At 42.9% G+C, this 25,720-nt stretch overlaps 1 protein-coding gene across 8 annotated transcripts in view; it reads left to right on the top strand.

The window, feature by feature from the left end:
- PTPN2 (protein tyrosine phosphatase non-receptor type 2) overlaps positions 1–25,720 on the top strand; it is a 77,212-nt gene that overhangs the window by 1,672 nt on the left and 49,820 nt on the right. For all 8 annotated transcript variants that reach the window (XM_021096021.2, XM_021096023.2, XM_021096020.2 and 5 more), the window contains exon 2: positions 19,999–20,089. In XM_021096021.2, coding sequence (XP_020951680.1) covers positions 19,999–20,089 — 91 coding nt within the window. The remainder of the gene's footprint in view (positions 1–19,998; positions 20,090–25,720) is intronic.

The raw sequence follows: 25,720 nt of genomic DNA on the forward strand, positions 1-25,720 counted from the left end.
GTTCTCATGGATGCCAGTCGGGTTTGTTAACCACTGAGTCCTGATGAGAACTCCTTCACATGCATTTTCAAGGAAACCCTTCTGTGGGCATGTACCTAGGACTCATATAGTGGGTTGGTCAGTGCTGTTATTTTTTATTTCCTAATGGAAGAGCAAGCACATTAGTTTGCTCAGTACAAATCCTGCAGACACTGATATTATGTTAAAAGTAGGCCACAAACCAAGAAAGAAATGGAAAGCAAGTCCAGGAAGAATTTAGACTTAAGTGTTTTCCTTGGACTCTAAGTTCAGCCATTCTGTAGATGTTTGCTGAGCACCCTGCTCACAGCCTTAGAGATTCAGCACAGAGCACCCTGACCAAATTCTTGCTTTGAGGCCCTCACCTTCTCAGACTTGTTCTGTTCTCATGAGGGCCTCACTGCAATTCCATCTTTCCATTCATCACTTATCACACCCTCACCATGTGCCAATGCCAGTTGAGTCCCTGCTCTCCTGGATCCAGCAGAGTGGGGAGTGGTAACTAGGTAAGCTAGTTAAGTTATTAAGCACAGGGTGCTTTGTGTCCCCCACCACCATGACCTGGGAGTCCTGCTGCAGCTTCTTGCAGGGGGAGGGCCTTCCCTAAGGACAGATCAGCCTGGGGAAGGGGTTCATGTTCAGAGGAGGAGGAAACATGTGCAGAGGCACAGAGCAAACAGTGCCAAGAGAACTGTCAACGCTTGAACCTGGGGAGGCCTGCAGTGTGAGGCTGAGGTGCCTCAAAGACCGGACCAGACAGTAAGGCAGAGCCTACGTGCCCTTGGAGGTGGGATTGAGGAATTGGTGCTGGTCAAGAAGACTCACCATGGACTTTTAAGCTTAGAAGTACCTTAGTCATGTTCTCTTTACATTTTTTTAGCAAGATCATGTTGCCGGCAGGGTGGGTGGGGCTAGCTGTAGGCCGGTAAGCTTTGAGCTCCTGAGTGGAGGCGTGACTGGAAGAAGGATGGGGAGACAGGTTTGAAACAATGAGGTGAGGGATGTGTTTGGCTTTGCAACTGTTCAGTACCATTTGATTCCTATAAGACATCAAAATAGGAATAGTTTAATACATAAATTTGGAGTTGAGGAGAGGTCTGAGCTGTGAACATGACTTTGGAAATTACGAGCGCACAGGTGGTATATGAAGTTCCAGACGTGGATGAGGCCACCTAGGGAAAATTGAGAGGGTTTGGAGATGCTTAAGGCCAAGGACAGAATCTTGTCAGACAGGAACATTTCAGGGCATAGGTAGAGAAAGAGGAGCTTTCAAGAAGAGAGGCTGGAGAGAAATTGCCTTAGAAGTAGGGAGAAAAATCGATGGTGGGTGTGGAGGAGCTGATGGTCATCAGCAGGCACATGCTGCAAGGAGACCAATGTGGTCGAAACCGAAAGGGTCCAGTGCATCAATGGCTAAAAGATCAACAGATACCTCAAAGAGAGCCAAGTCACATGCACGATGGGGTGGCCTGTGGTGGCTGCAGTGAAGCTTGAATGTGTGACTCCCCTGCCTAAAACCTTTGGTGTTTCCGTTGTTGCTCACCATATAGAATTCAGACCCCTGCTGGCTCACATGTCCTGTCTCTCCATGTGACTTTCTTCTTCCTTTCAATTGAGTTCTCCTGCTGTCTGGCCTTCCTTCAGGTCTTTGTAGATGGAGTTCTCTTTGCCAGAGGGCAGTTCTCCGCCTCCTCTTGCCCCCTGTATGTGCCTGCCTCCTACTCATCCCTCAGGTCTCACTTCCTCAGGGGCCTCCCAGCCTCCCTGGTACACACTTCACTGAGTCTCTTGGCTTCCCCTTTCGATGCCAGGACTTGGACGTGATGCTCGTGACTTTGGGGCCACAGATGGTGTGAGGCAAGCCACTATTGTTGAGTAGAGAAAAGGTGTTTGGGGGGTTTTCTGCTTTGTAGATCATAGCAGTGAGTGTATTGGTGATAATGTGGGAGAGGAGTAGTGCTGTTTTGGAAATACACAGTTGTCTAGGGAAGGAAAGGCTTTGCTCTGGAGCAGAAGCTCAGTATAAATGCAAACTGTGCTTACTGAATATTGAGAACTTGTGCTTCATATCCTGTCACTCAGAGGTATGCAGGGAAAATATATTGCAGGAAAAGTGATTGTTATTATTTTGAGTCTGAAATACTCTGGCCCCTTACCCGCCTCCCCCCCCTCACCCCCAACAGTTAGGTTTATAACATAGCTTTCAAAATAGGAGGTTTCTGGGAATGGATAGCTGAGTTGGGAGTTATCTTTTCACCATCTCATCAGGCTGCATGCAGGCAGGTTCAGGCCCCTCAGGGGCACTTGATAAATGTTAGCCGAGTGGTTACTTCCCACCACAGACTGGCGACTTGACGTGTTCACGTGATTGGGTGGGGTGGGGGTGGGGGGCTAAAGAAAGAGGTTGGAAGGTGAAGGGTAGTAGGTGACTATTGGAGCAGGAACCTTGGAAAGCAGGAGCAGGTGGGGTGGGGCACCAGTGCTGGAGCTGCCTTGAAAGGCACAGAGGCCTGAGCTGCAGAAGTCTCATTGCTCTGAGCTACAAACTGCTAACATTCATGTAGCCTGAGGTTACTTCTGGCTTCCTGAGAAATGTTCCTGATCCTTCTGGCCTTTCCTTTGTCAGCTGATTGCTGTCTGAATCAGGCTGGGGCGGTAAAAGGGCAGAGGACAGGAATGGAGTTTTTTGAGCCTTGGGGAGGAGAGTAAAACTGTAAGGAAATGGCAAAAGCTAAGTCATGGAGTTATGTTTCTAATAAGGGGTAGCTCAGAATTTTGTTCATTAATCAGAGTTTGTGGAACTTTTAACTGACTAGTAATTTTTCTGTTTTTGCTTTTTTTAGGGCCACACCTGCAGCATATGGAAGTTCCTGAGCTAGGGGTTGAATCAGAGCTACAGCTGCCAGCCTACGCCACAGCCACAGCAATTCAGGATCTGAGCCATGTCTACAACGTATACCAGAGCTCATGGCATCGTCAGATCCCTAACCCACTGAGCAAGACCAGGGATCGAACCTGCATCCTCATGGATAGTAGTTGAGTTTGTAACCTGCTGAGCCACAACGGTAACTCCTGAGTCATTTTTCTTTATTAGAAATTTGTAGTTGTAAATATTGTCAGAGTTCTTAGCATTTGTAAGCTAATTTTTAGAAATGTCAGGTGAGCTCTATTCTTCTAGTGTTTACAGTGGGTACCAGTTCGGAGGATAAGTCACAGCCATCTTACTCTAAAACACTTCCCTTGAAGTGTCTGCTGCACCTGTTCCTGCCAGCCTTTAAGTTTGGTGCTCAGTGCTCACTGTGTTAAATGCCTTGAATCTCCTTGAAAGTCACCTGCTCTGTCACACCTTGGAGTCTGTGCTGCCTTATCTGGGAAACAGCTTCAGGATCACACTCTTGGAGTTCCCGTCGTGGCATAGTGGAAATGAATCCGACTAGGAACCATGAGGTTGCGGGTTTGATCCCTGGCCTCGCTTGGTGGGTTAAGGATCTCTCATTGCCGTGAGCTGTGGTGTTGGTCGCACACATGTGGCTTAGATCTGGCGTTGCTGTGGCTGTGGTGTAGGCCAGCAGCTACAGCTCCAATTTGACCCCCTAGCCTGGGAACCTCCATATGCTGTGGGCGTGGCCCTAAAAAAAAAAAAAGACCTGACTCTCATCTTAGGCAGTTATGTGCTCCTTCTGGGATTTCTGAGCCCTCTGTCTTTTATTAGTGTGCGTGTCACGTTGCTTTGTCACATTACTTTGTGGATATCCCCTTGTCTGCCTAGCTCCTTGAGTGTTGCTTCATTTCCTTGTTTCCCCATTGTCTGCCTATGGGCCTGTGACTTGTTAGATGTTTAGTTAGTATCCACTAAAGAAAAGAATGCTGCTCTTTTTTAGGGCCGTACCTGCAGCAGATGCAAGTTCCTAGGCTAGGGCTCGAATCAGAGCTGTAGTTGCTGGCCTACGCTATGGCCACAGCAATGCTGGATCCTTAACCCACTGAGTGAGGTCAGGGATTGAACCTTCATCCTCATGAATGCTAGTTGGTTCATTACCACTAAGCCACAATGGAAACTCCCAACAGTTTTTATTTTTAAAAGCCTTTTGTATTTCCTTTCCCTTTTTGATATGTAAGAGCTCTTTACATGTTAAGGAAATTAAGCCTTTCTTGTATATTGCAAGTAGTTTTTAAATTTATCGATTATCTTATCTTTTGTTTATGGTATTTTTTCATGTAGAAAATTTAAATATTTATGAAATCAGATTTATCAGCCTTTTCTAGATTTTTGTGCCATAGCTCAGAGAGGCCTTCTGTATTCTATGATTACAAAATATTTTCTCCAGTGGTTTTCAATGCAGTTTTATTTATTTATTTTTTTTGCTTTTTAGGGCTGAACCTGTGGCATATGGAAGTTCTTAGGCTAAGGTCAAATTGGAGCTGTAGCTGCTGGCCTGTGCCACGGCCGTGGGGTTTGAGCTGTGTCTGCTCATGGAAACACCAAGTCCTTAACCCACTGAGTGAGATCCGGGATCCAACCCGTATTCTCATATATACTAGCTGGGTTTATAACCACTGAGCCGCAACGGGAACTCCTCAATGCAGGCTTATGGTTTTATTTCTTTTACGTTTATTTTAGTATTTATTTGTTTATGGCCACACCCTTGGTGTATGGAAGTTCCTGTGCCAGAGATTGAATCCGACCTATGCTACAGTTGTGGCAGTGCTGGATCCTTTAACTCACTGTGCAGGGCGGGGTATTGAACCTGCACCTCTGCAGCATCCCCAGATTCTTAACCCACTGTGCCCTATATGGAGTTCTTATTTCTTTTAAGTTTAAATCATTGCTTAATCAGGACTTAATTTTGGTATTAGGAATGGGGTAGACATCCAATAAAATTGTTTCTGTGATAAAATATATTAACAGTGTGCCATTCTAACCATTTTTCAGTACACAATCCAGTGTCCTTCCATTTACACTGTTGTGCAACCTTCACACTATTTGCAAAACCCTTTCTGCTCCCCAGAGAGGAACTCTGTCCCCATTAAGCTGTCTCCCCTCCTCCCCCAACCCTGGTAACCTCTACTCCACTTTCTAGCTCTGTGAATTTGCTTACTCTAGGTACCTCATACAAGTGGATTCATACAATATTTGTCTCTTTGTGTCTGGATTATTTCACTTACCGTAATGTTGGTAAGGTTGAACCATGTCAGGGCGCACATCACGCATTCCTTCTTATGGCTGACTAATATTTTGTTTCTCCATCACTTAAGGGACATTGGATTGTTTCCGCCTTTTGGCTATTGTGAATAATGCTCCTGTGAACATTGGCATGCAAATATCTGTTGACGTTCCTGTTTTTAATTCTTTTGGTTTGGACCCAGAAGTGAAGGTGCTGGATAATGTCATAGTTCTGTGTTGAGTCTTTGAGGAACTGCTAGACTATTTTCCACAGTGGCTGCAACATTTTACATTCCCACCAGCAGTGTTTGGGAATTCTGATTTCTTCACATCCTCACTAACACTTGTTATTTTCCATTTTTAAATTGATGGTCTTGCCAGGTAGGTATGTCATTGTGGTTTAGTTTGCATTTCCCTAATGACTAAGGACGTTGAGCATCTTTTTTAATATGCGTATTAACCATTTGTGTATCTTTGGAGAAATGGCTATTTAAGTCTTTTGCCTTTTTATTTTATTTTTTATTTTTAAATTTTTATTTATTTATTCTTTGCTTTTTAGGGCTGCACTCATGGCATATGGAGGTTCCCAGGCTAGGGGTCCAATCAGCTACAGCTGCTGGCCTACACCACAGCCATAGCAATGCTGTGGGATCTGAGCTGTGTTTGTGACCTTTACCACAGCTCATGGCAACACGGGATCCTTAACTCACTGAGCAAGGCCAGGGATTGAGCCCACGTCCTCATGGATACTGAGCCACGACAGGAGCTCCTTATTTATTATTGTTATTATTATTTTCCTTTTTTTCTTTTTATGGCTGCACTCCTGGCATATGAAGATTCCCAAGCTAGGGATCCAATTGGAGCTACAGCTGCCGGCCTAAGCCACAGCCACAGAAACGCAGGATCCGAGCCACGTCTTCAACCTACACCACAGCTAACGCAATGCCGGATCCTTAACCCACTGAGTGAGGCCAGGGATTGAACCCGCATCCTCATGGTTCCTAGTCAGATTCGTTTCTGCTGCACCACGATGGGAACTCCAGAAGCACCTTATTTTTCTTAAAAATTTTTTTCTTAATTAAAAGAATTTTTTTTGGCTGCACCCATTGCATGTGGAAGTTTCTGGGCCAGTGATCAAACCCGCACCACAGCAGTGACAATGCCAGATCCTTAACCTACTAGGCCACCAGGGAACCCCAAGAGTTTACTTTTTTTAAGAGCAGTTTCAGTTTCACAGCAGAATTGTGAGGAAGATAGAGAGATTTCTCATATACCTTCTGCCTCTACATATGTACAACCTCCGCTGTTATCTACACCTACACTGGGTGGTGCATTTGTTACAGTCCATGAACCTACATTGACACATAATCACCGAAATCCATAGTTTACATTAAGGTTCACACTTGGTGTTGCACACTCCCTGAGTTACGACCAATATGTTGTATGATGTGTATCCCTCATTAAGGCATCATGCAGAGTGTTTTCACAAATCATCTGTGCTCCTCATCATCCTTCCTCTCCACCAGCCCCTGACAACCACTGATCTTTTTCACAGTTTTGCCTTTTCCAGATTGTTACAGAGTTGGAATTAAACAGTGGGCAGCCTTTCACATTGGGTTCTTTCACTTAGTAAAATGCATTTAAAGTTTTTCCAGTTTTTTCGTGGGTTGATAGCTCATTTCTTTTTCACACTGATTAGTATTCCTTTGTCTCCGTGTTTCAGTTTATTTATCCGTCCACTCTCCGAAGGACTTCCTAGTTTTGGCAGTTACGCGTAAAGCATCTATGTGCATGTTTTTATATGGACATGGTTTTCAACTCCTGTGGGTAAACCCAAAGAGCAGGTGTTCCCTGGTGGCTCAGTGGATTAAGGATTCGGTGTTGTCACTGTTGTGGCGAGCATTCAGTCCCTGGTCCTGGAACTTTGCATGCTGCGAAGATGTGGCAAAAAAAAAAAAAAAAAAAAAAAGTGCAGTTTTATAAGAAAGAGCTGAAGTTTCCTCCCAAATGGCTGAACCATCTGTGTTCCTACCAGCAGTGAATGAGAGCTTCTCTTGTTCTGTATCCTAATTATTGGTGTTGTCAGTGCTTAACGATTTTGGCCATTCTAGAGCCTTTGACTTTTTTTTTTTGTCTTTTCTAGGGCTGCACCCGCGGCATATGGAGGTTCCCAGGCTAGGGGTCGAATCAGAGCTGTAGCTGCTGGCCTACACCACAGCCACAGCAATGCCAGATCCGAGCTGCGTCTGCAACCTACACCACAGCTCACGGCAACGCTGGATCCTTTAACCCACGGAGCAAGGCCACAGATCGAACCCACAACCTCATGGTTCCTAGTCAGATTCGTTAACTACTGAGCCATGATGGGAACTCCGAGCCTTTGACTATTTTTAAATTGTCCTTTCATTGTTGGATTGTATTCTGGTTATAAATATCTCATCAGATGTATGATACACAAATATTTTCTCACAATCCATGGCTTTTCACTTTTTAGATAGTGTCTTTTGATGGATACAAGTTTTCAAAAAAATTTTTTAAGGGCCACACCCATGGCATATGGAAGTTCCCAGGCTAGGGTTGGAATTGGAGCTACAACTACAGCCACAGCAACGGGATCCAAGCCACATCCATAACCTACACCACAGCTCATGACAACACAGGATCGAGGCCAGGGATTGAACTCACATCCTCATGGAAACTAGTCAGACTCCTTTCTGCTTTGCCACAACAGGAACTCCCACAAGTTTTTAATTTTTATGAAGTCCAGTTTATTTTCTTTTGTTGCCTGTGCTTTTGGTGGTGTAATTTAAGAAACCATTGCCAAATTCAAAATTGTGAAGATTTTTGTTTGTTTGTTTTAGGGCAGCACCCACAGCATATGGAAATTCCCAGGCTAGGGGTCAAATCAGAGCTGCAGCTTCTGGCCTACACCACAGGGCACAACAATGCCAGATTCCCAACCCACTGAGTGATGGCAGGGATTGAACCTGTATCCTAATAAATACTAGTTGGGTTCATTACTGCTGATCCATCATGGGAACTCCCAAAGATGTAAAGATTTTCACTTCCTATGTTTTCTTCTGAGAATTTCTTGTAGTTTTTTAGCTCTCATACTTAGGACTCTGATGCATTTTTAGTAGCTTTTATGTGTTGTACATGGTAGAAGTCCAGCTGTGTTCTTTTGCATGTGGATGTCCAGTTTTCCCAACACCTTTTGTTGAAAAGACTGTTCTTTCTAAGTTGGGTAGTCTTGGCCCCCTGTTGTGCCACACCACACAGATTTGAGTACTGTAGCGTTGTAGGTTTTGTAATGGGGAAGTGTGAGTACTCCAACTTTGTTATTCATTTTCAGTATTGTTTGGCTTTTCAGCGTTCTTTGACTTTTCATATGAATTTTGGGATGATTTTTTTCTGTTTCTATAAAATTGCCGTTGGAATCTTGATAAGGATTACATTGAATCAGTACATCACTGAAATATTAAGTTTTGTCATCTTAATGTTAAGTCTTCCAGTCCATGAGCACAGGGCAGCTCTGTTTATTTAGGTTGTCTTTAACGCCTTTCAGCAATGTTTTGTAGTTGTTAGAGTACAAGTCTTTCACCTTCTTTGGTTAAGCTTTTTTGTTTTGTTTTGTCTTTTTAGGGCCACACCCATGGCATATGGATGGTCCCAGGCTAGGGGTCCAATCATACAATCAGAGCTGTAGCCACTGGCCTCCTACACAGCCACAGCAATGCCAGATCCAAGACACATCTGCAACCTACACCACAACTCAGGGCAGCATCGGATCCTTAACCCATTGATTGAGGCCAGGGATTGAACCTGCGTCCTCATGAATGCTAGTCAGTTTCTGCCGAGCCACTATGGGAACTCCAAGCTTTTTCTTTTTTTTTTTTTTTTTTTTTTTTTTTTTATTTTTTAATTTTTTTTTTTTTGTCTTTTTGCCATTTCTTGGGCCGCTCCCGCGGCATATGGAGGTTCCCAGGCTAGGGGTCGAATTGGAGCTGTAGCCACCAGCCTACGCCAGAGCCACAGCAACGCAGGATCCGAGCCGTGTCTGCGACCTACACCACAGCTCACGGCAACGCCAGATCGTTAACCCACTGAGCAAGAGCAGGGATCGAACCTGCAACCTCATGGTTCCTAGTCGGATTCGTTAACCACTGCGCCACGACGGGAACTCCCCAAGCTTTTTCTTAATAGAATTTTGATTCTATTGTAACTGGGATTATTTTCTTAATTTCATTTTTTGGGGGATTGTTCATTATTAGCGGGTAGAGACACAGCTGATTTTTGTGTTTTGCAACTTTGCTGAATTTGTTTATTAGCTCTAGTAATTTTTTGTGGATTTTTTTAGGGTTTTCTACGTACAAGATCACATTTGTGAATAGAGACAGTTTAACAACTTTCTTTCCAACTTGGATGCCTGTTAGTGTTTTTTTTCTTTTTTTTTTGCTTAAGTGTTCTGGCCAGAACTTCCAGTACTGTGTTGAACAGCAGTGATGAAAGTGAGAAGCATTGTCTTGTTCCTGAACACTTAGATTTTTTTCTTAAATAACTGCCTGCTTTTATCATCTGGTTTGTAGAATGCCTGCTCTCTCCTTCCCCCCTCTCCTTCATTTGCGTCACCATCTTAATAGCTGCAGAGTCCCTGTCTATGTGTGGGTGAATGGACCATGAACAGAAATCTCTCTCTACCTGTTCATCCTCATTTCTGGCGTTTCCCTCTCTTGTTCATCGCAAGTCTTGTCTTGCTTATACTTCTTGCAAAATGTCAGTTAATCCTCCTTTCACTCCTTTCTTTGTTACGTATACTCACATCCCTGTGACTGTGCACAGCTGCTTTTTCTGCTTGGACCCATCCTTCCCCCCTTGTTGACGTGGCATCTGCTTGCTTCAGGTGTGTTCTTACGCTGTGCTGGCCACGCCGTCAGGGAAAACAAATCCTCTTCCTCGTTTACCTCAAATTGTGAGCATGTTTTTCCTCTGGCATTTTCTTTTTTACAGCCAGACCCATTGCACATGGAAGTTCCTGAGCTAAGGTTTGCATCAGAGCTACAGCTTCGACCTATGCCAAAGCTTGTGGCAAAACTGGATCCTTCACCTCCTGAGTAAGGCCAGGGATCAAACCCGCATCCTTATGGATACTAGTCAGGTTCTTAACCTGAACCACAATGGGAACTCCCAGGAAAAGATTTTTAAAATGAATATTCAGAGAGAGCGTTTAAAACACAGGAAGGTCTCAAATCTGTGACGGGAGTTCCTGAAAAAGATCAGAGGAGACTGAGATGAAAGAGTAACCAAAGAGACAGTGGAAGAACATTTCTCTCTCTCTCTCTTTTTTTTTTTTTGGTCTTTTTAGGGTCCCACCTTCAGCATATGGAAGTTCCCAGGCTAGGGGTCAAATTGGAGCTGCAGCTGCCGGCCTACACTACAGCCACAGCAATGCCAGATCCAAGCCGCATCTGTGACTTACACCGCAGCTTACGGCAACACTGGATCCTTAACCCACTGAGCGAGGCCAGGGATCAAACCTGCATCCTTGGAGATACTAGTAGGGCATTATTGCTGAGCCATGACAGGAAATCTGGAAGAACATTTCTCTCTCTCTCTTTTTTTTTCCTCACTTTTTAGGGCTGCACCTGTGGCATATAGAAATTCCCAGGCGTAGGGGTCAAATTGGAGCTGTAGCTGCTGGCCTACACCACAGTCACAGCAACATGGGATCCAAGCTGTGTCTTTGACCTACACTACAGCTCACGACAACGCCAGATCCTTAACCTACTGAACAAGGCCAGGGATCGAACCTGCATCCTCATGGATGCTAGCTGGGTTTGTTAACCCCTGAGCCATGATGGGAACTCCCTGGAAAAACATCTCTGAGTGAAGAAAGCCTTGAATCTCAAGATCAAAGTCTCCACCAAGAATATAAAGGGAGTTCCCTGGTGGCACAGTGGGTTAAGGATCTGGTGTTGTCACTGTAGCAGCTAAGGTTGCAGCTGTGGCATGGGTTCAATCCCTAACCTCAAATTTTTATATGTCATGGGTGCAGCCCCCCCCCCCCCCCAAGGCAAACAAATGAACCAAAAAGCATGAAAACCTGAGTGTGTCTGAGTTTTCTAAGTATTCAGGGTAAAGAGAAAATAAGATAAATTATCTTTTGGAGTTCCTGTTGTGGCGTAGCGGAAATGAATCTGATTAGTGACCATGAGATTGCCGGTTTGATCCCTGGCCTCCCCTCAATGGGTTAAGGATCAGGCATTGCCAGAGCTGTGGTGTGAGTCACAGGTGTGGCTTGGATCTGGCATGGCTGTAGCTGTGGCGTAGGCTGGTGGCTACAGCTCCGATTCATCCCCTACCCAGGGAACCTTCATATGCCACAGGTGCAGCCCTGAGAAGACAAAAGACAAAAAAAAAAAAAGATAAATTATGTTTAGGGAAGTACAAATCAGATTTGTATCAGATCCTTTGGAAAAGATGGGCAATGCAGTTAACTCACACATGTCTATAAATTTCAAATACAGCTAAGGAACTAAATGAATTTTGCTCCCAACAGCAGCTCAGTTCCACATACTGGTTTTTTAATGCCTTTGTTCATACATAGTGTGATTCTAAGAAACTGTATGGGTTTATACTATTGCTGTCATGAGCGCCTCTCTTTTAAATGGCTACACAGTCTTTAGTTGGGTGTATCATGGTTTAGCCAACTAATTCTTTGCCTGTCAGAGGACATTTAGGTTATTTGTAGCCTTTCAAATGTTATAAGTAACTCCATGAAAAACATTTTAAGAGGGGAGTTACCTACATTTTGGATCATTGCCCCTAAGAAGTAATGAGTGAGTCAATTATTCCTAGTTTTTTTTTTTTGAGAAAAATCATATGAAAATCAGTATGGTTTAGGAGTTCCTGCTGTGGTGCAGAAGGTTGAGAATTCGACAGCAGCAGCTTGGGTTGCTGTGGAGGTGAGTTCCCTGGCTCAGTGCGGTGGGTTAAAGAATGCAGTGTTGCTGCAGGTGCAGTATAGGTCACAACTGTGGCTCAGATTCAGTCTCTGGTCTGGGAATATCCATATGCTGCAGGTGCGGCCATTAAAAATTAAAACACCCAACAGCAAAAAAGCCAATCAATCAATGGAAAAATGGGCAAAAGACCTGAATAGACATTTCTCCAAAGAAGATATACAGATGGCCAGCAAACACATGAAAAAATGCTCAACATCTTTGATTATAAGAGAAATGCAAATCAAAACTACCATGAGATACCACCTCATACCAGTCAGAATGGCCATCATTAATAAATCCACAAGATACCACCTCACACCAGTCAGAATGGCCATCATTAATAAATCCACAAATAACAAGTGCTGGAGGGGCTGTGGAGAAAAGGGAACCCTCCTGCACTGTTGGTGGGAATGTAAACTGGTACAGCCACTATGGAGAACAGTTTGGAGATACCTTAGAAATCTATACATAGAACTTTCATATGACCCCACCATCCCACTCTTGGGCATATATCCAGACAAAACTCTACGTAAAAGAGACACATGCACCCATATATTCATTGCAGCACTATTCACAATAGTCAGAACATGGAAACAACCCAAATGTCCATCAACAGATGACTGGATTCGGAAGATGTGGTATATATACACAATGGAATACTACTCAGCCATAAAAAAGAATGACATAACGCCATTTGCAGCAACATGGATGGAACTAGAGAATCTCATACTGAGTGAAATGAGCCAGAAGACAAAGACAAATACCATATGATATCACTTATAACTGGAATCTAATATCCAGCACAAATGAACATCTCAGAAAAGAAAATCATAGACTTGGAGAAAAGACTTGTGGCTGCCTGATGGGAGGGGGAGGGAGTGGGAGGGATCGGGAGCTTGGGCTTATCAGACACAACTTAGAATAGATTTACAAGGAGATCCTGCTGAATAGCATTGAGAACTTTGTCTAGATACTCACGTCGCAACAGAACAAAGGGTGGGGAAAAAATATAATTGTAATGTATACATGTAAGGATAACTTGATCCCCTTGCTGTACAGTGGGAAAATAAAAATAAAAAAAAATTAAAACCAAACATGGTGTTTCTGCTGTGGCGCAAAGGGGTCGGCAGCGTCTCTGCAGCACCAGGATGCAGGTTCAGTCCCTGGCCTGGGAATTCCACATGCCACAGAGTGGCCAAAAAAGAGAAAGAAAGATGTGGTTTAAATTTGGGGGATCAAATTATTCTTTAAACCAAAAGTCCTTTCCACTTAAGTTTAGCTTAAAAAACGAGTATTTGTTGAGAACAGTGGTTCTCAGCCGGATGCTGGTGGGGTGTATTTGTGGTAGAACTGGCTTTGGCAGAAGAGAGTTTGGCTTTTCACAGCTAAGCTGGGAGAAGGGCTCTTGCTGCTGATCTGAGTAGAGTTGGGTGCTGCTGCTTGGCACACAAGGTGCACAAGGAGCTCACAGCAGTCACCCAGCCCCATGTCAGAGTGAGAATCATCAGATTAACAGGTTTTCCTGCTGAGGGGAAACATCCTTGATACAGTATTTAGGGCCACTGTGTATGGGTCCTGTCTGCTGTAGGAGGGGAGCATTTTATCATCTTCTGATCAGTCATCAGTAGAGGCTGATTTGGGTAAATATGATAGATTTAGGGATGGTTGAACACCTGCCTTCTCTTTTCCACCTCGAGAAACACTGCGTGTTTTATTGGTCCCACAGCGGTTTGTTTTTGTCTCTTGGGTATTCCTGAAGATGCCTCATCAGTGTCTGGTCCAAACGTTCAGCTCTTAATTTGGCAGTTCTGTGGATATTAGTTAGAGGCCTGCATTAAGCTGCCTGGAGAGAAAACCAAGCAATGCTGACTTAACCAATAGGGACTTATTTTTCTCGTGAGATGAGAATTCTGGGGATAGGAGTCCAGAGCAGTTATTGTGGCTCAGTGATATCATTGATGACACAGTCTTCTGTTTCTGCTTGGCCCTCCTCAGAATGTGCTTTTGCTGGGGTCACAGCATAGCTGCTGCCTGGGCATTCCCTCTGCTCCCCTACATCAGAGCCTGTACTCTGCTGAGCCTGGCCTTTTCATAAAAGCTCACCTGCAACTCCCACTGGGGGTTTCTGCTTATTCCCCTTGGCCATAGCTGTGTCTCAGGACTCTTGTAGTTGTACGAGAGACTGGGAAATATGGCTTTTAGTTGGATTCATTGTAAGAAAATAAATTCAGAAACCTTTATTAAGAAAGAATAGGCAGCTAGTACATACCTCTGCCGCCACTTTCTACAGTATCAGAATTCTTGTCTTCCTAAACCCACAGCAGTTAAAGGAAGGTAAAGGAGAACAGGTAACAGCAACATTGGAAATTTGAGAGAATAGACTTGGTAAGAATCCTCTCTTTTTGAAAATTAACTGAGAGGAGTTCCTTGGTAGTGCAGTGGGTTAAGAATCTGGTGGTGTCGCTGCTATGGCTTGGGTGCTGCTGTGGCTCAGGTTCTGTCCCTGGCCCGAGAACTAATACATGCTGCAGGGGTGGCCGAAAAGAAAAAAAAAAAAATTAACTGGAGTTCGCATCGTGGCTCAGCAATGCGGGATCTGAGCCTTGTCTGTGACCTACACCCCAGCTCATGGCAATGCTGGATCCTTAAGCCACTGAGTGAGGCCAGGGATCAAAGCTGCATCCTCATGGATATTAGTCCGGTTTGTTTCCACTGAGCCACAATGGAACTCGTGGAGCTTGGATTTGATTGTTGGCGCTTGGATTTGATTGTTGGCGCTTGGATTTGATCTTTGGCCCGGCGACTTCCATATGCTGCAGGTATAGCCCCCTAAAAAAAACCATACCGCCCTCCAAAAAGTATATATTTGCATTGACTGATGTTATACTAGGACTCATTAGTATTTTAGCAAGTTTGTTTTAAAGTACTTTAGGAGTTCCCATCGTGGCTCAGTGGTTAACCAATCTGACTAGGAACCATGAGGTTGTGGGTTCGATCCCTGGCCTTGCTCAGTGTGTTAAGGATCCGGCGTTGCCGTGAGCTGTGGTGTAGGTTGCAGACGCAGCTCGGATCCTGTGTTGCTGTGGTTCTGGTGTAGGCCGGCAGCCACAGCTCCCATCAGACCCCTAGCCTGGGAACCCTCCATATGCCAGGGGAGCGGCCCTAGAAAAGGCAAAAAGACAAAAATAAAAATAAAATACTTTATAAACCAAAGAATGTGTGAAAACATGGTTTAAAATTTAATTGACCCAAAAGGTCTCCAGTAAAAGTTTAAAATGACAGTGGGTTACTTTGGAAAGACGAGAGAGGAGCAGGGTGGGGAAAAGCTGTATCTGATGTGTTTTATTACTTTTCTAAAAAAATTACATTTGGAACAAATGTGGCAAAAGTGGTTAATAAGTGTTTAATCTCACTGGTGGAAACAGGGGTTTCCTATTATCTGTATTCTCCTGTTTGAAATATTTTGTAATCAGAATTTTAATTACATAGATCTCACCCTCCTGGACAATTAGGCCCCTGGTGTTCCTCGCCAGAAGTTACTAGTGTTTTGATTCCTTCTGGGATGTCTCATGTTCTCAGGCCTGTTTATGTTTGAGTGGGCCGCTCTCCCAGATGGGAGCCACTCAGCATCTTTTGTACCTTTTCACCACACAGTACATCTTTGAGACCCCATCCCCCAAGTGTGTGCAGTGCTTGAATCCCTTTCCTGGTGCCCAGCTGTCTTACCTCCTCACTTACCGCACATTTCACTTCTGAAGAACACAGCTTGTTACAGTTTTGCTCTGTTAGGTACAGTGAACATCTTTGTGCATAAGTCTTTGCACACAGGTGTATGACTGTATGGTGTGAATTTCTGGAGGTAGAATCGGTAGGTCAAGTTTATTATGATCTTACTGGATTGTTCTCATGAGAACATCATAGCAGTGTACATTCCATAGCATCATGTGGAAACACCCATCCCTCACTCGCCTCACCTGCCTCATGAGACTGGAATTTCTTTTTTTTTTTTTTTTTTTGTCTTTTTGCTATTTCTTGGGCCGCTCCCACGGCATATGGAGGTTCCTAGGCTAGGGGTCCAATCGGAGCTGTAGCCACTGGCCTACACCAGAGCCACAGCAACGCGGGATCCGAGCCGAGTCTGCAATCTACACCACAGCTCATGGCAACGCCGGATCATTAACCCACTGAGCAAGGGCAGGGACCGAACCCGCAACCTCATGGTTCCTAGTCGGATTCGTTAACCACTGCGCCACGACGGGAACTCCGAGACTGGAATTTCTTATTCTTGTCACCTGCTTTCTCTGCACTTGATACAGAAGAGCTGTCAACAGAAACGTACATGTTTTAGTACCATTTTAAGGTTTTTCTTTTATATCGGTTACTAACTTCAAATATAAAATTACTTGTACTTTGTAGTGTTTCAACTCTTCATATATTGTTTGAGGTTGTACAACAGATGTAAGCCTAGACCTGAATGGTTTTATTTTACATATAAAATTTATTATTTGACATTTTAAAACTTATTTATAATTTGTGGAAATGAAGCTTTTTCTTCTTTCCATCCAGTTAAAATAATTCGTTATGCTTTCATGTAAAAGTAGTTGAAACTGAAAGGTAATATTTTTGTTTAAGGGAGTTCCCGTTATGGTGCAGCAGAAACTAATCGGACTGGGAACCATGGGATTGCAGGTTCGATCCCTGGCCTCGCTCAGTGGGTTAAGGATCCGGCGTTGCCATGAGCTGTGGTGTAGGTTGCAGACACGGCTTGGATCTGGCATTGCTGTGACCCTGGCGTAGGCCAGTGGCTACAGCTCGGATTAGACCCCTAGCCTGGGAACCTCCATGTGCCACGAGTATAGCCCTAAAAAGACCAAAAAATATATATGTATATATATTTTTTGTTTGTTTGTTTGTTTTGTTCAACATACTATTTGAGACTGGTAGGATTTTGATACCAAAACTGAATAAATTGTAATGGACAAGAAAATTAGAAGTCAGTTCAGCTTAAAAATATAATGGGTACATCTTAAATAAAATAATAGTGGTACATAACAAAAAATAGAATATTATTTAGCACAAAAAAGAAATGAGCTATTAATCCCTGAAAAGACGTGGAGGGACCTTAAATGCATATTGCTAAATGAAAATCTATTATTGTAATTCAACATATTACCAGATTAAAGGAGAAAATTTACGATCATGAATGCAGGGAAAACATTGAGAAAAATTCAACACCCATTTGTGATAAACATGTAGCAAACTAGAAATAGTGAGGATATTGAAGAGAAACATAAAGCAAATATTACACTTAGTGGTTAAATCTTGGAAGCAGTTCTTTCAAGATCAGGGAAAAAAAATTCTATTTGAATTGAATAGGCGGTCCTAGCCAGTACAGTTAGGTAAGAAAAAGAATGAGGTATGAATGAGAAACATGAAGTATGAAGAAGAGATAGAATTTTCACTGTTTGCTGGTAATGAGAATTTCAGAACCAGCTGCCAGTTGTTGGAGAGTTCAGCAAGATTGCTAAATGTGAGAGTAGCATTAGAAGGTCAATAGCAACAATTGTAAGGGTGTGTATGAGTTTGTTTCTGTGTGTGGCCCATTGCATTTTCCAAAATGACTGCACCAATGTATGTTGCATCCTGCATGCTCTTTGCACAGAGGGTGTGAGTCCTTGAACTTCAGGGTGGTCTCTGTTCCCTACTCTTGCATCTTGGAAGGCCCATTGGGTGAAAATATGAGCTACAAAGTTAGCTGTCCTAGGGCTTCTGGGACAGAGGGAAATAACTTGGATAACTTACTTATGCCCACTTTATAAAATTGCCTGATGCCTAACTTTTAAAATACAGTTTTCCCACATGTAGTATGAGCAAAATCCCAAATTAATTTTCAGTGTTAATGCATTCTCTCTCTGTGTGTTTCTGTTTTTACATGAATTATTGGAATAATGTTTCATTTGGGAGAAAAACTGTCATGATGGATATACCAAGTAGCTGGATGCCTAGTGCAGGCACACCTTCACCAGTTTCTTCTGTGGTGAAGTACTGAGAACCATAAGGTCCTAAAATGAGCATCTTTGGGTCTAGGAATAAATTTTGTTGTTGTTGTTATTGTTGCTTTTTAGGGCCACACCCGTGGCATATGGAGGTTCCCAGGCTAGGGGTCCAATCAAAGCTACAGCTGCCGGCCTACACCACAGCCACAGCAACGCCAGATCCTTAACCCACTGAACGAGGCCAGGGATTGAACCCGCAAGCTCATAGTTCCTCGTCCAAATTGTTTCTGCTGCGCCACAATGGGAACTTCTCTAGGAATAATTTTTTTTCTTTTTAAAAAATTATTCAGTGAATTTTATTACATTTATAGTTGTACAATGATCATCACAACCAAATTTTATAGCATTTCTATCCCAAACCCCCAGTGCCTCCCCCCACCCCCAACCTGTCTCCTTTGGAAACCGTAAGTTTTTCAAAGTCTGTGTGTCAGTACCTGTGCTGCAAAGAAGTTCATTGTATCCTTTTTTTAGATTCCACATGTATGTGATAGCATATGATGTTGCTGTCTTGCTGTCTGACTGACTTCACTTAGCATGATAATGTCTTGGTCTGTCGATGTTGCTGTAAAGGCTGTTATTTCTTCCCTTTTAATGGCTGAGTAATATTCCAGTGTATACGTACCACATCTTTATCCACTCCTCTGTCGAAGGACATTTAGTTGTGTCCATGTCTTGGCTATTGCGTAGAGTGCTGCAGTGAACATTGGAGTACGTATATCTTTTCAAATCATGGTTTTCTCTGGATGGACGCCCAACAATGGGATTGCTAGATCAAATGGTAATTCTATTTTTAGTTTTCTGAGGCATCTCCATACTGTTTTCCACAGTGGTTGCACCAATTTACATTCCCACCAACAGTGTGATAGGGTTCCCTTTTCTCCACACCCTCTCCAGCACTTACTGTTTGTAGACTTTTTTTTTTCTTTTTTTTTTGGTCTTTTTCCCTTTTCTAGGGCTGCTCCCGCGGCATGTGGAGGTTCCCAGGCTAGGTGTCAAATTGGAGCTGTAGCCTCTGGCCTACACCAGAGCCACAGCAACGCAGGATCCAAGCCCCATCTGTGACCTACACCACAGCTCATGACAACGGCGGAACCTTAACCCACTGAGTTCCTGTCATGGTGCAGTGGTTAGCAAATCTGACTAGGAACCATGAGGTTTTAGGTTCGATTCCTGCCCTTGCTCAGTGGATTAAGGATCTGGCGTTGCTGTGAGCTGTGGTGTAGGTTGCAGAGCGGCTCAGTATGATGTAATCATGGCTTCCTCCACTGCTTTTTTTTTTTTTTAATTACTCAATGAATTTATTACATTTGTAGTTGTACAATGATCATCACAATCCACTTTTATAGGATTTCCATTCTACAACCCCAGCGCATCCCTCCACCCCCCCTCCATTGCATTAATTGTTGCATACAGTGTTTATTGCTTGTAGATGTGGAATACAGCATGGCAGTAAAAGTGTATGCAGGGAGAGCCTGCCTTCTTGAAGGATCTTGGTTCAGGCCTGAGGACTCACACTTACTAGCTTTGTGACCTTTGATAGATTATTTCACCCCTGAAAGCCTGTCATACAAAAATGGGGCAGATATTCCTTCCCACTGGCATTGTCAGAATTGAATAAGGTCATGTAGATGACATATTTTGCATAGTACTTGGTGTATCTTAAGTGCTGAACCATAGCTACTTATACTGACTGGGAAAGCATCTGTTTTGCTATATAAAATACAAGAGAAATATTAAAACATATTTTTGTTCTTTTAAGGAAATTCGCAGTGAGTCCCACGACTATCCTCATAGAGTGGCCAAGTTTCCAGAAAACAGAAATCGGAACAGATACAGAGATGTAAGCCCATGTAAGTACTTGTGTTGTGTGTGTGTGTGTGTGTGTGTGTGTTTGTGTGTGTGTGTTGGTTTGTTGTAGGAGGCAGGGCATGATTGAAAAAGTGTAGGGTCAGGGTTGATAAATACAGTGATTTTTTTTTCATATTAATATGGTACATGTTCTTTAAAGAAAAATTTTAAGGCCTAAATAGTAGGAAGGAAAGTTGTCCATAATTATTACATACTTCAACATAGCCACCATTATTTTGATGTTTTTCCTACCAACCTTTTTTCTTATACATGATTTTTCTCTTCCCGTCGTGGCTCAGTGGTTAAGGAATCCAGCTAGGAACCATGAGGTTGTGGGTTCGATCCCTGGCCTTGTTCAGAGGGTTAAGGATCCGGCGTTGCTGTGAGCTGTGGTATAGGCTGGCGGCTACAGCCGGTATAGGTCGCAGATGCAGCTTGGATTCCGAGTTGCTGTGGCTGTGGCGTAGGCCAGTGGCTACAGCTCCGATTCGACCCCTAGCCTGGGAACCTCCATGTGCCACGAGTGCAGCCCTAAAAGGCAAAAAAAAAAATATGTATATATATATACATATACGTGTATATATATATATCGTGAATTCATTTATGTATACTTATTTTCATGTTATTCCATGGACTTTATTGGTATTATTTAAAGTATTTATTGGTGTAATTTTTTCCTTCTCCAAATTACAAAAGTAGTGTGTACTCACTGTAGAAAAATTTTAAAACAGAAATGTATAAAGGAAAAAGATCCCATGATTTAAAAACAACATGATTTTAAAAAAAGAAGTCCTCTTCCTTCAGCTATCATCTCAATGATCAATTTCCCATGGGTGTTGCTCTCATAAGCGGAGGAGGTGACCCATTAAATCCAGATGAACCAGGGAATTTTTTTTTGAATGTATAGCTGGTTTACCATGTTGTGTTAATTTCTGCTGTACAGCAGAGTGATTCAGTTATACGCACATATGTATTTCATGCTCTTCTTTTTTCTTTTTTAATTGCTGTACCTGTGGCATAGGGACATTCCCAGGCTATGGGTTGGATCAGAGCTGTAGCTGTGCCTACACCACAGCCACAGCAACACCTGATCTGAGCCACATCTGCAACCTACCCCAAAGATTGTGGCAACACCGGATCCTTAATCCACTAAGGTCAGGAATCAAACCTGCATCCTCATGGATACTAGTCAGGTTCTTAACTCACTGAGCCACAACAGGAACTCCCTCCTCTTTTTTTTTTTTTTTTTTCCGCAGTGCCCATGGCATGTAGAAGTTCCCAGGTCACATGCCGTTACCACCTGTGCCACCGCTGCAGCAATGCCAGATCTTTAACTTGCTGTGCCACATGGGAACTGCCTGTATTCTTTTCCATTATGGTTTATCACAGGACATTGAGTATATTTCCCTGGGTTATACAGTAGGACCTTGTTGTTTATCCATCCTATGTATACTAGTTTACATCTGCTAATCCCAAACTCCCAGTCTGCCCTTCTCCTCCCCACCTCCCTGGCAACCACAGATCTATCCTCTATGTCTGTGAGTCTGTTTCTGTTACATAGATAAGTTCATTTGTGTCGTATTTTAGGTTTTACATACAAGTGATATCATATGATATTTGACTTTCTTCACTTAGTGTGGTAATTTCTAGGTCCATCCATATACTGCAAATGGCATTATTTCTTTTTTTTTTTTATGGCTGGGTAATATTCCATTGTATTTATGTACCACATCTTCCATATCTATTTCTCTGTCTATGGACACTTAAGTTGCTTCCATGTCTTGGCTTTTGCAAATAGTACTGCTCTGAACATTGAGGGCATGTATCTTTCAAATTAGAGTTTTCATCCTTTCTGGATATATGCCAAGGAGTGGAACAAGAGAACTCCTAGTGTTTTAAGGCATCTCCTTACTGTTCTCTGTTGTGGCTGCACCAGTTTACATTACTTCTATTAGCATAGAAGGGTCCCCTTTTGTCTACACCCTTTCCAGCATTTATTATTTGTTAACTTTTTTTTTTTTTTTAGAGCTGTACCCTCGGCATATAGACGTTCCCAGGCTAGGGGTCAAATCGGAGCTGTAGCTGCTGGCCTATGTCACAGCCATAGCAATGCTAGATCCAAGCCGAGTCTGTGACCTACACCACAGCTCACAGCAATGCTGGATCCCTAACACACTAAACAAGGCCAGGGATTGAATCTGAATCCTCATGGCTACTGGTTGGATTTGTTACCACTGAGCCATGATGGAGAACTCCACTTGTTGACTTTTTAATGATGGCATTCTGCCTCCTGTGAGATGGAACCTCATTGTAGGTTTGTGTTTTTTTGTTTTTTTTTTTTTGTCTTTTTGTCTTTTCTAGGGCTGAACCCGAGGCATATGGAGGTTCATGGGCTAGGGGTCTAATCAAAGCTGTAGCCACTGGCCTACATCACAGCCACAGCAACGCCAGATCCGAGGCATATCTGTGACCTGCACCACTGCTCACAGCAATACCAGATTCTTAACCCACTGAATGAGGCCAGAGATTGAACCCGCAACCTCAAGGTTCCTAGTCGGATTCGTTAACCACTGAGCCACCACGGGAACTCCTCATTGTGGTTTTGATTTGCATTTCTCTCATAATTAGTGATGTTGAGCATCTTTTCATGTGCCTGTTGGCCACCTCTATGTTTTCTTTGGAAAAATGTAACTATTTAGGTCTTCTGCCCATTTTTTCATTGGGCTATTTGTTTTTTTGTTGTTGAGTTGTATGAACTGTCTGAATATATTGGAAATTAAGTCTTTGTCTGTCAGATTGTTTGCATATATTTTCTCCCAGTTCATAAATTGTTTTTTTATTTTGTTTATAGTTTCCTTTGCTGTGCAAAAGCCTTTAAGTTTGATTAGATTCCATTAGCTTATTTTTGGTTTTATTTCTTTTTTCTTTTTTTCTTTTTCTTTTTTTTTTTTTTTTTCCTGTCTTTTCTAGGACCGAACCCAAGGCATATGGAGGTTCCCAGACTAGGGGTCTAGTTGGGGCTGTAGCCACTGGCCTACGCCAGAGCCACAGCAACTTGGGATCCGAGCCATGTCTGCAACCTACACCACAGCTCACAGCAATGATGGATCCTTAACCCACTGAGCGAGGCCAGTGATCGAACCTAGAACATCATGGATACTAGTCTGGTTCATTAACTGCTGAGCCATGACAAGAACTCCTATTTTTGCTTTTATTTCTATTGCCTTGGTAGGCTGACCTAATAAAACTTTGGTACAATTTATGTCAGACAATGTTTTGCCTATGTTCTCTTCCAGAAGTTTTACAGTGTCATATATTTAAATCTTTAAGCTATTTTGAGTTCATTTTTGTGCATGATGTGAGGGAGTGTTTTAGTTTTATCAATTTACATTTAGCTGTTCAGCTTTCCCATCACCACTTGTTGAAGAGACTTTCTTTTCTCCATTGTATATTTTTGCCTCCTTTGTCAAAGATTCATCGACCACAAGTATGTGGATTTCTTTCTGAGCTCTCTGTTCCATTGATCTGTGTCTGTTTTTTTGCCAATACCACACTGTCCTGATTATTGTAGCTTTGTAGTATTGCCTGAAATCTGGGAGAGTTATGCCTTCTGCTTGTTTTTTTTCCCTCAGGATTGCTCTGGCAATTCTTTTATGGACCTAGAATATGAATTTTAGGATTTTTTGTTCTAGTTATATGAAAATGCCATGTGTAATTTGGTTGGGATTGCATTACATCTGTAGATTGCCTTGGGCAGTCTAGTCATTCTGACAGTTCCTCCAGTCCAAGACCATGGGATATTTAGGAATGTGGTTTTTTGTTGTTGTTGTTGTTTTCTCCTTTTTCTTTTTTTGGCTGTATCCGTGGCATATGTAAGTTCCCAGGCCAGGGATCGAATCTGGGCCACAGCTGCAACCTACACCACAGCTGCAGCAACCTTAACCTTAAGGCAGATCCTTAAGCCACTGTGGGCTGGGGATCAAACCTGCGCCACCTCAGAGACAGTGCCAGATCCTTAACCTGCTGTGCCACAGTGGGTACTCCTAGGAATATGTATTTTTCAAAAGCTCCCGAGTTGATGCTGGTCATTTTTCCTGATTGGTAGTCCTTGCGTCATTTCCACACATAGTACTGAACAGTCATTGGCTTGGTTCGGAAAACTTGTGTTGAAGACCAGCTCTGTGTCTCCCTTTGCTGTGCACAGAGAGAACTGTGAGTCCATGCACCCTGACCTCTAATGACGTCTACTACAGGCACGAGACGTACCCAGAGAAGCACAGTGGTGGGGGGCTAAGAGGAGGCCCTTACCTCTGCCTAAGGAGTCAGGGTGGCTTTTAAGATAATGTTATTTTTTTTTTTTTTTAATTTTGCCAACATGGTCTATCTTAAGAGTTCCTATTGTGGCTCAGTGGTAATGAACTCAACTAGTATCCATGAAGATGCAGGTTTGATCCCTGGCCTCACTCAGTGAATTAAGGATCTGGTGTTGCTGTGGCTGTGGTGTTGGCCTACAGCTGTAGCTCCAATTTGACCCCTAGCCTGGGAACTTCCATATGCTGGGGGTGTGGGAGGTGGCCCTAAAAAGCCAAAAAAAAAAAAAAGAAAGGTCTATTTTAAACCAGCAATTATTTTTCATGTAAAAAGTTGCTCACATTCATATAGGAAATAAAAGTGCAAAGCTGAAAAGAGCAAGCCGAAGGATTTTTTTTTTTTTAAGTCCCAGATCTTCCTAGATTTTAATTCAGCAAATCTGGAAATTTTTGGTGGGGGAGCTGAAGGCATGTAGAAGTTCCCTGGCCAGAAATCAGATCTGCACCACAGCAGTGACCTGAGCCTCTGTAGTGACAGTGTCAGATCCTTAATCCACTATGCCATGAGGGAACTCCTGGAAATGTATCTCCTTACATGATTCTTATATACTGGCTTGAAACTACATTTAGAGGTATAAATGTGAGGTATGTGTTCCAAGAGGGGTATTTTGGAATAGAAAGAATGTTAAGAAGTCCACAGTCTTTGTGTAATTGCCTTGACCAAAAATGCCTCATTTGTCTCAGTTAACCATGAGATGACTGCAGAAAAGATGGGCCAGAAAGTGGTGGGCTGGGAGGAGCAGATGGGTTTGGTAATCACCCTGAGAATTGTGTTTATACCATTAGAGACTGCTGCCAGATGGTGAAATCTTCCTGTTTGCTTTTGCTCGTAGAAGTCCCAGTTTACTCTCTGATCTAAAAGGAGATACTAGCCTTCCCTTCACTGGTCATGAAAGAGTAGTTTTTTGTTTTGTTTTTGTTGTGAAAACATATACCATAAATTTACCCTTTTAACATTTAGGTGTGCATTACAGTATTCTAAACTCTGCACATTGTTGTTCGACAGATATTTTCATCTTGTGACACTGAAGCTCTTCTCCTGAAACAGACTCTCCCCATTTCCCCTTCTCTCCAGCCTCTGGAAATCACCATTCTACTTACTGTTTCTGAGCTTGAGTACTTTAGAATTTTACAGTGTTTTTTTGTGATTGGCTTATGTCACATAGAATAATGTCTTCAAGGTTTGTCTGTCAGCTTTTAAAGTAACGAACACACAGACTTCTGATTCAGCTTGTGTAGCATGTTAGTTGGGACCATCTAAAC

This window comes from Sus scrofa, chromosome 6, assembly GCF_054392235.1.
Source record: "Sus scrofa isolate SSC_HxYL_T2T_F1_AM1 chromosome 6, Sscrofa_HxYL_maternal_Yorkshire_Landrace_v2.0, whole genome shotgun sequence".
NCBI lineage: Eukaryota > Metazoa > Chordata > Mammalia > Artiodactyla > Suidae > Sus > Sus scrofa.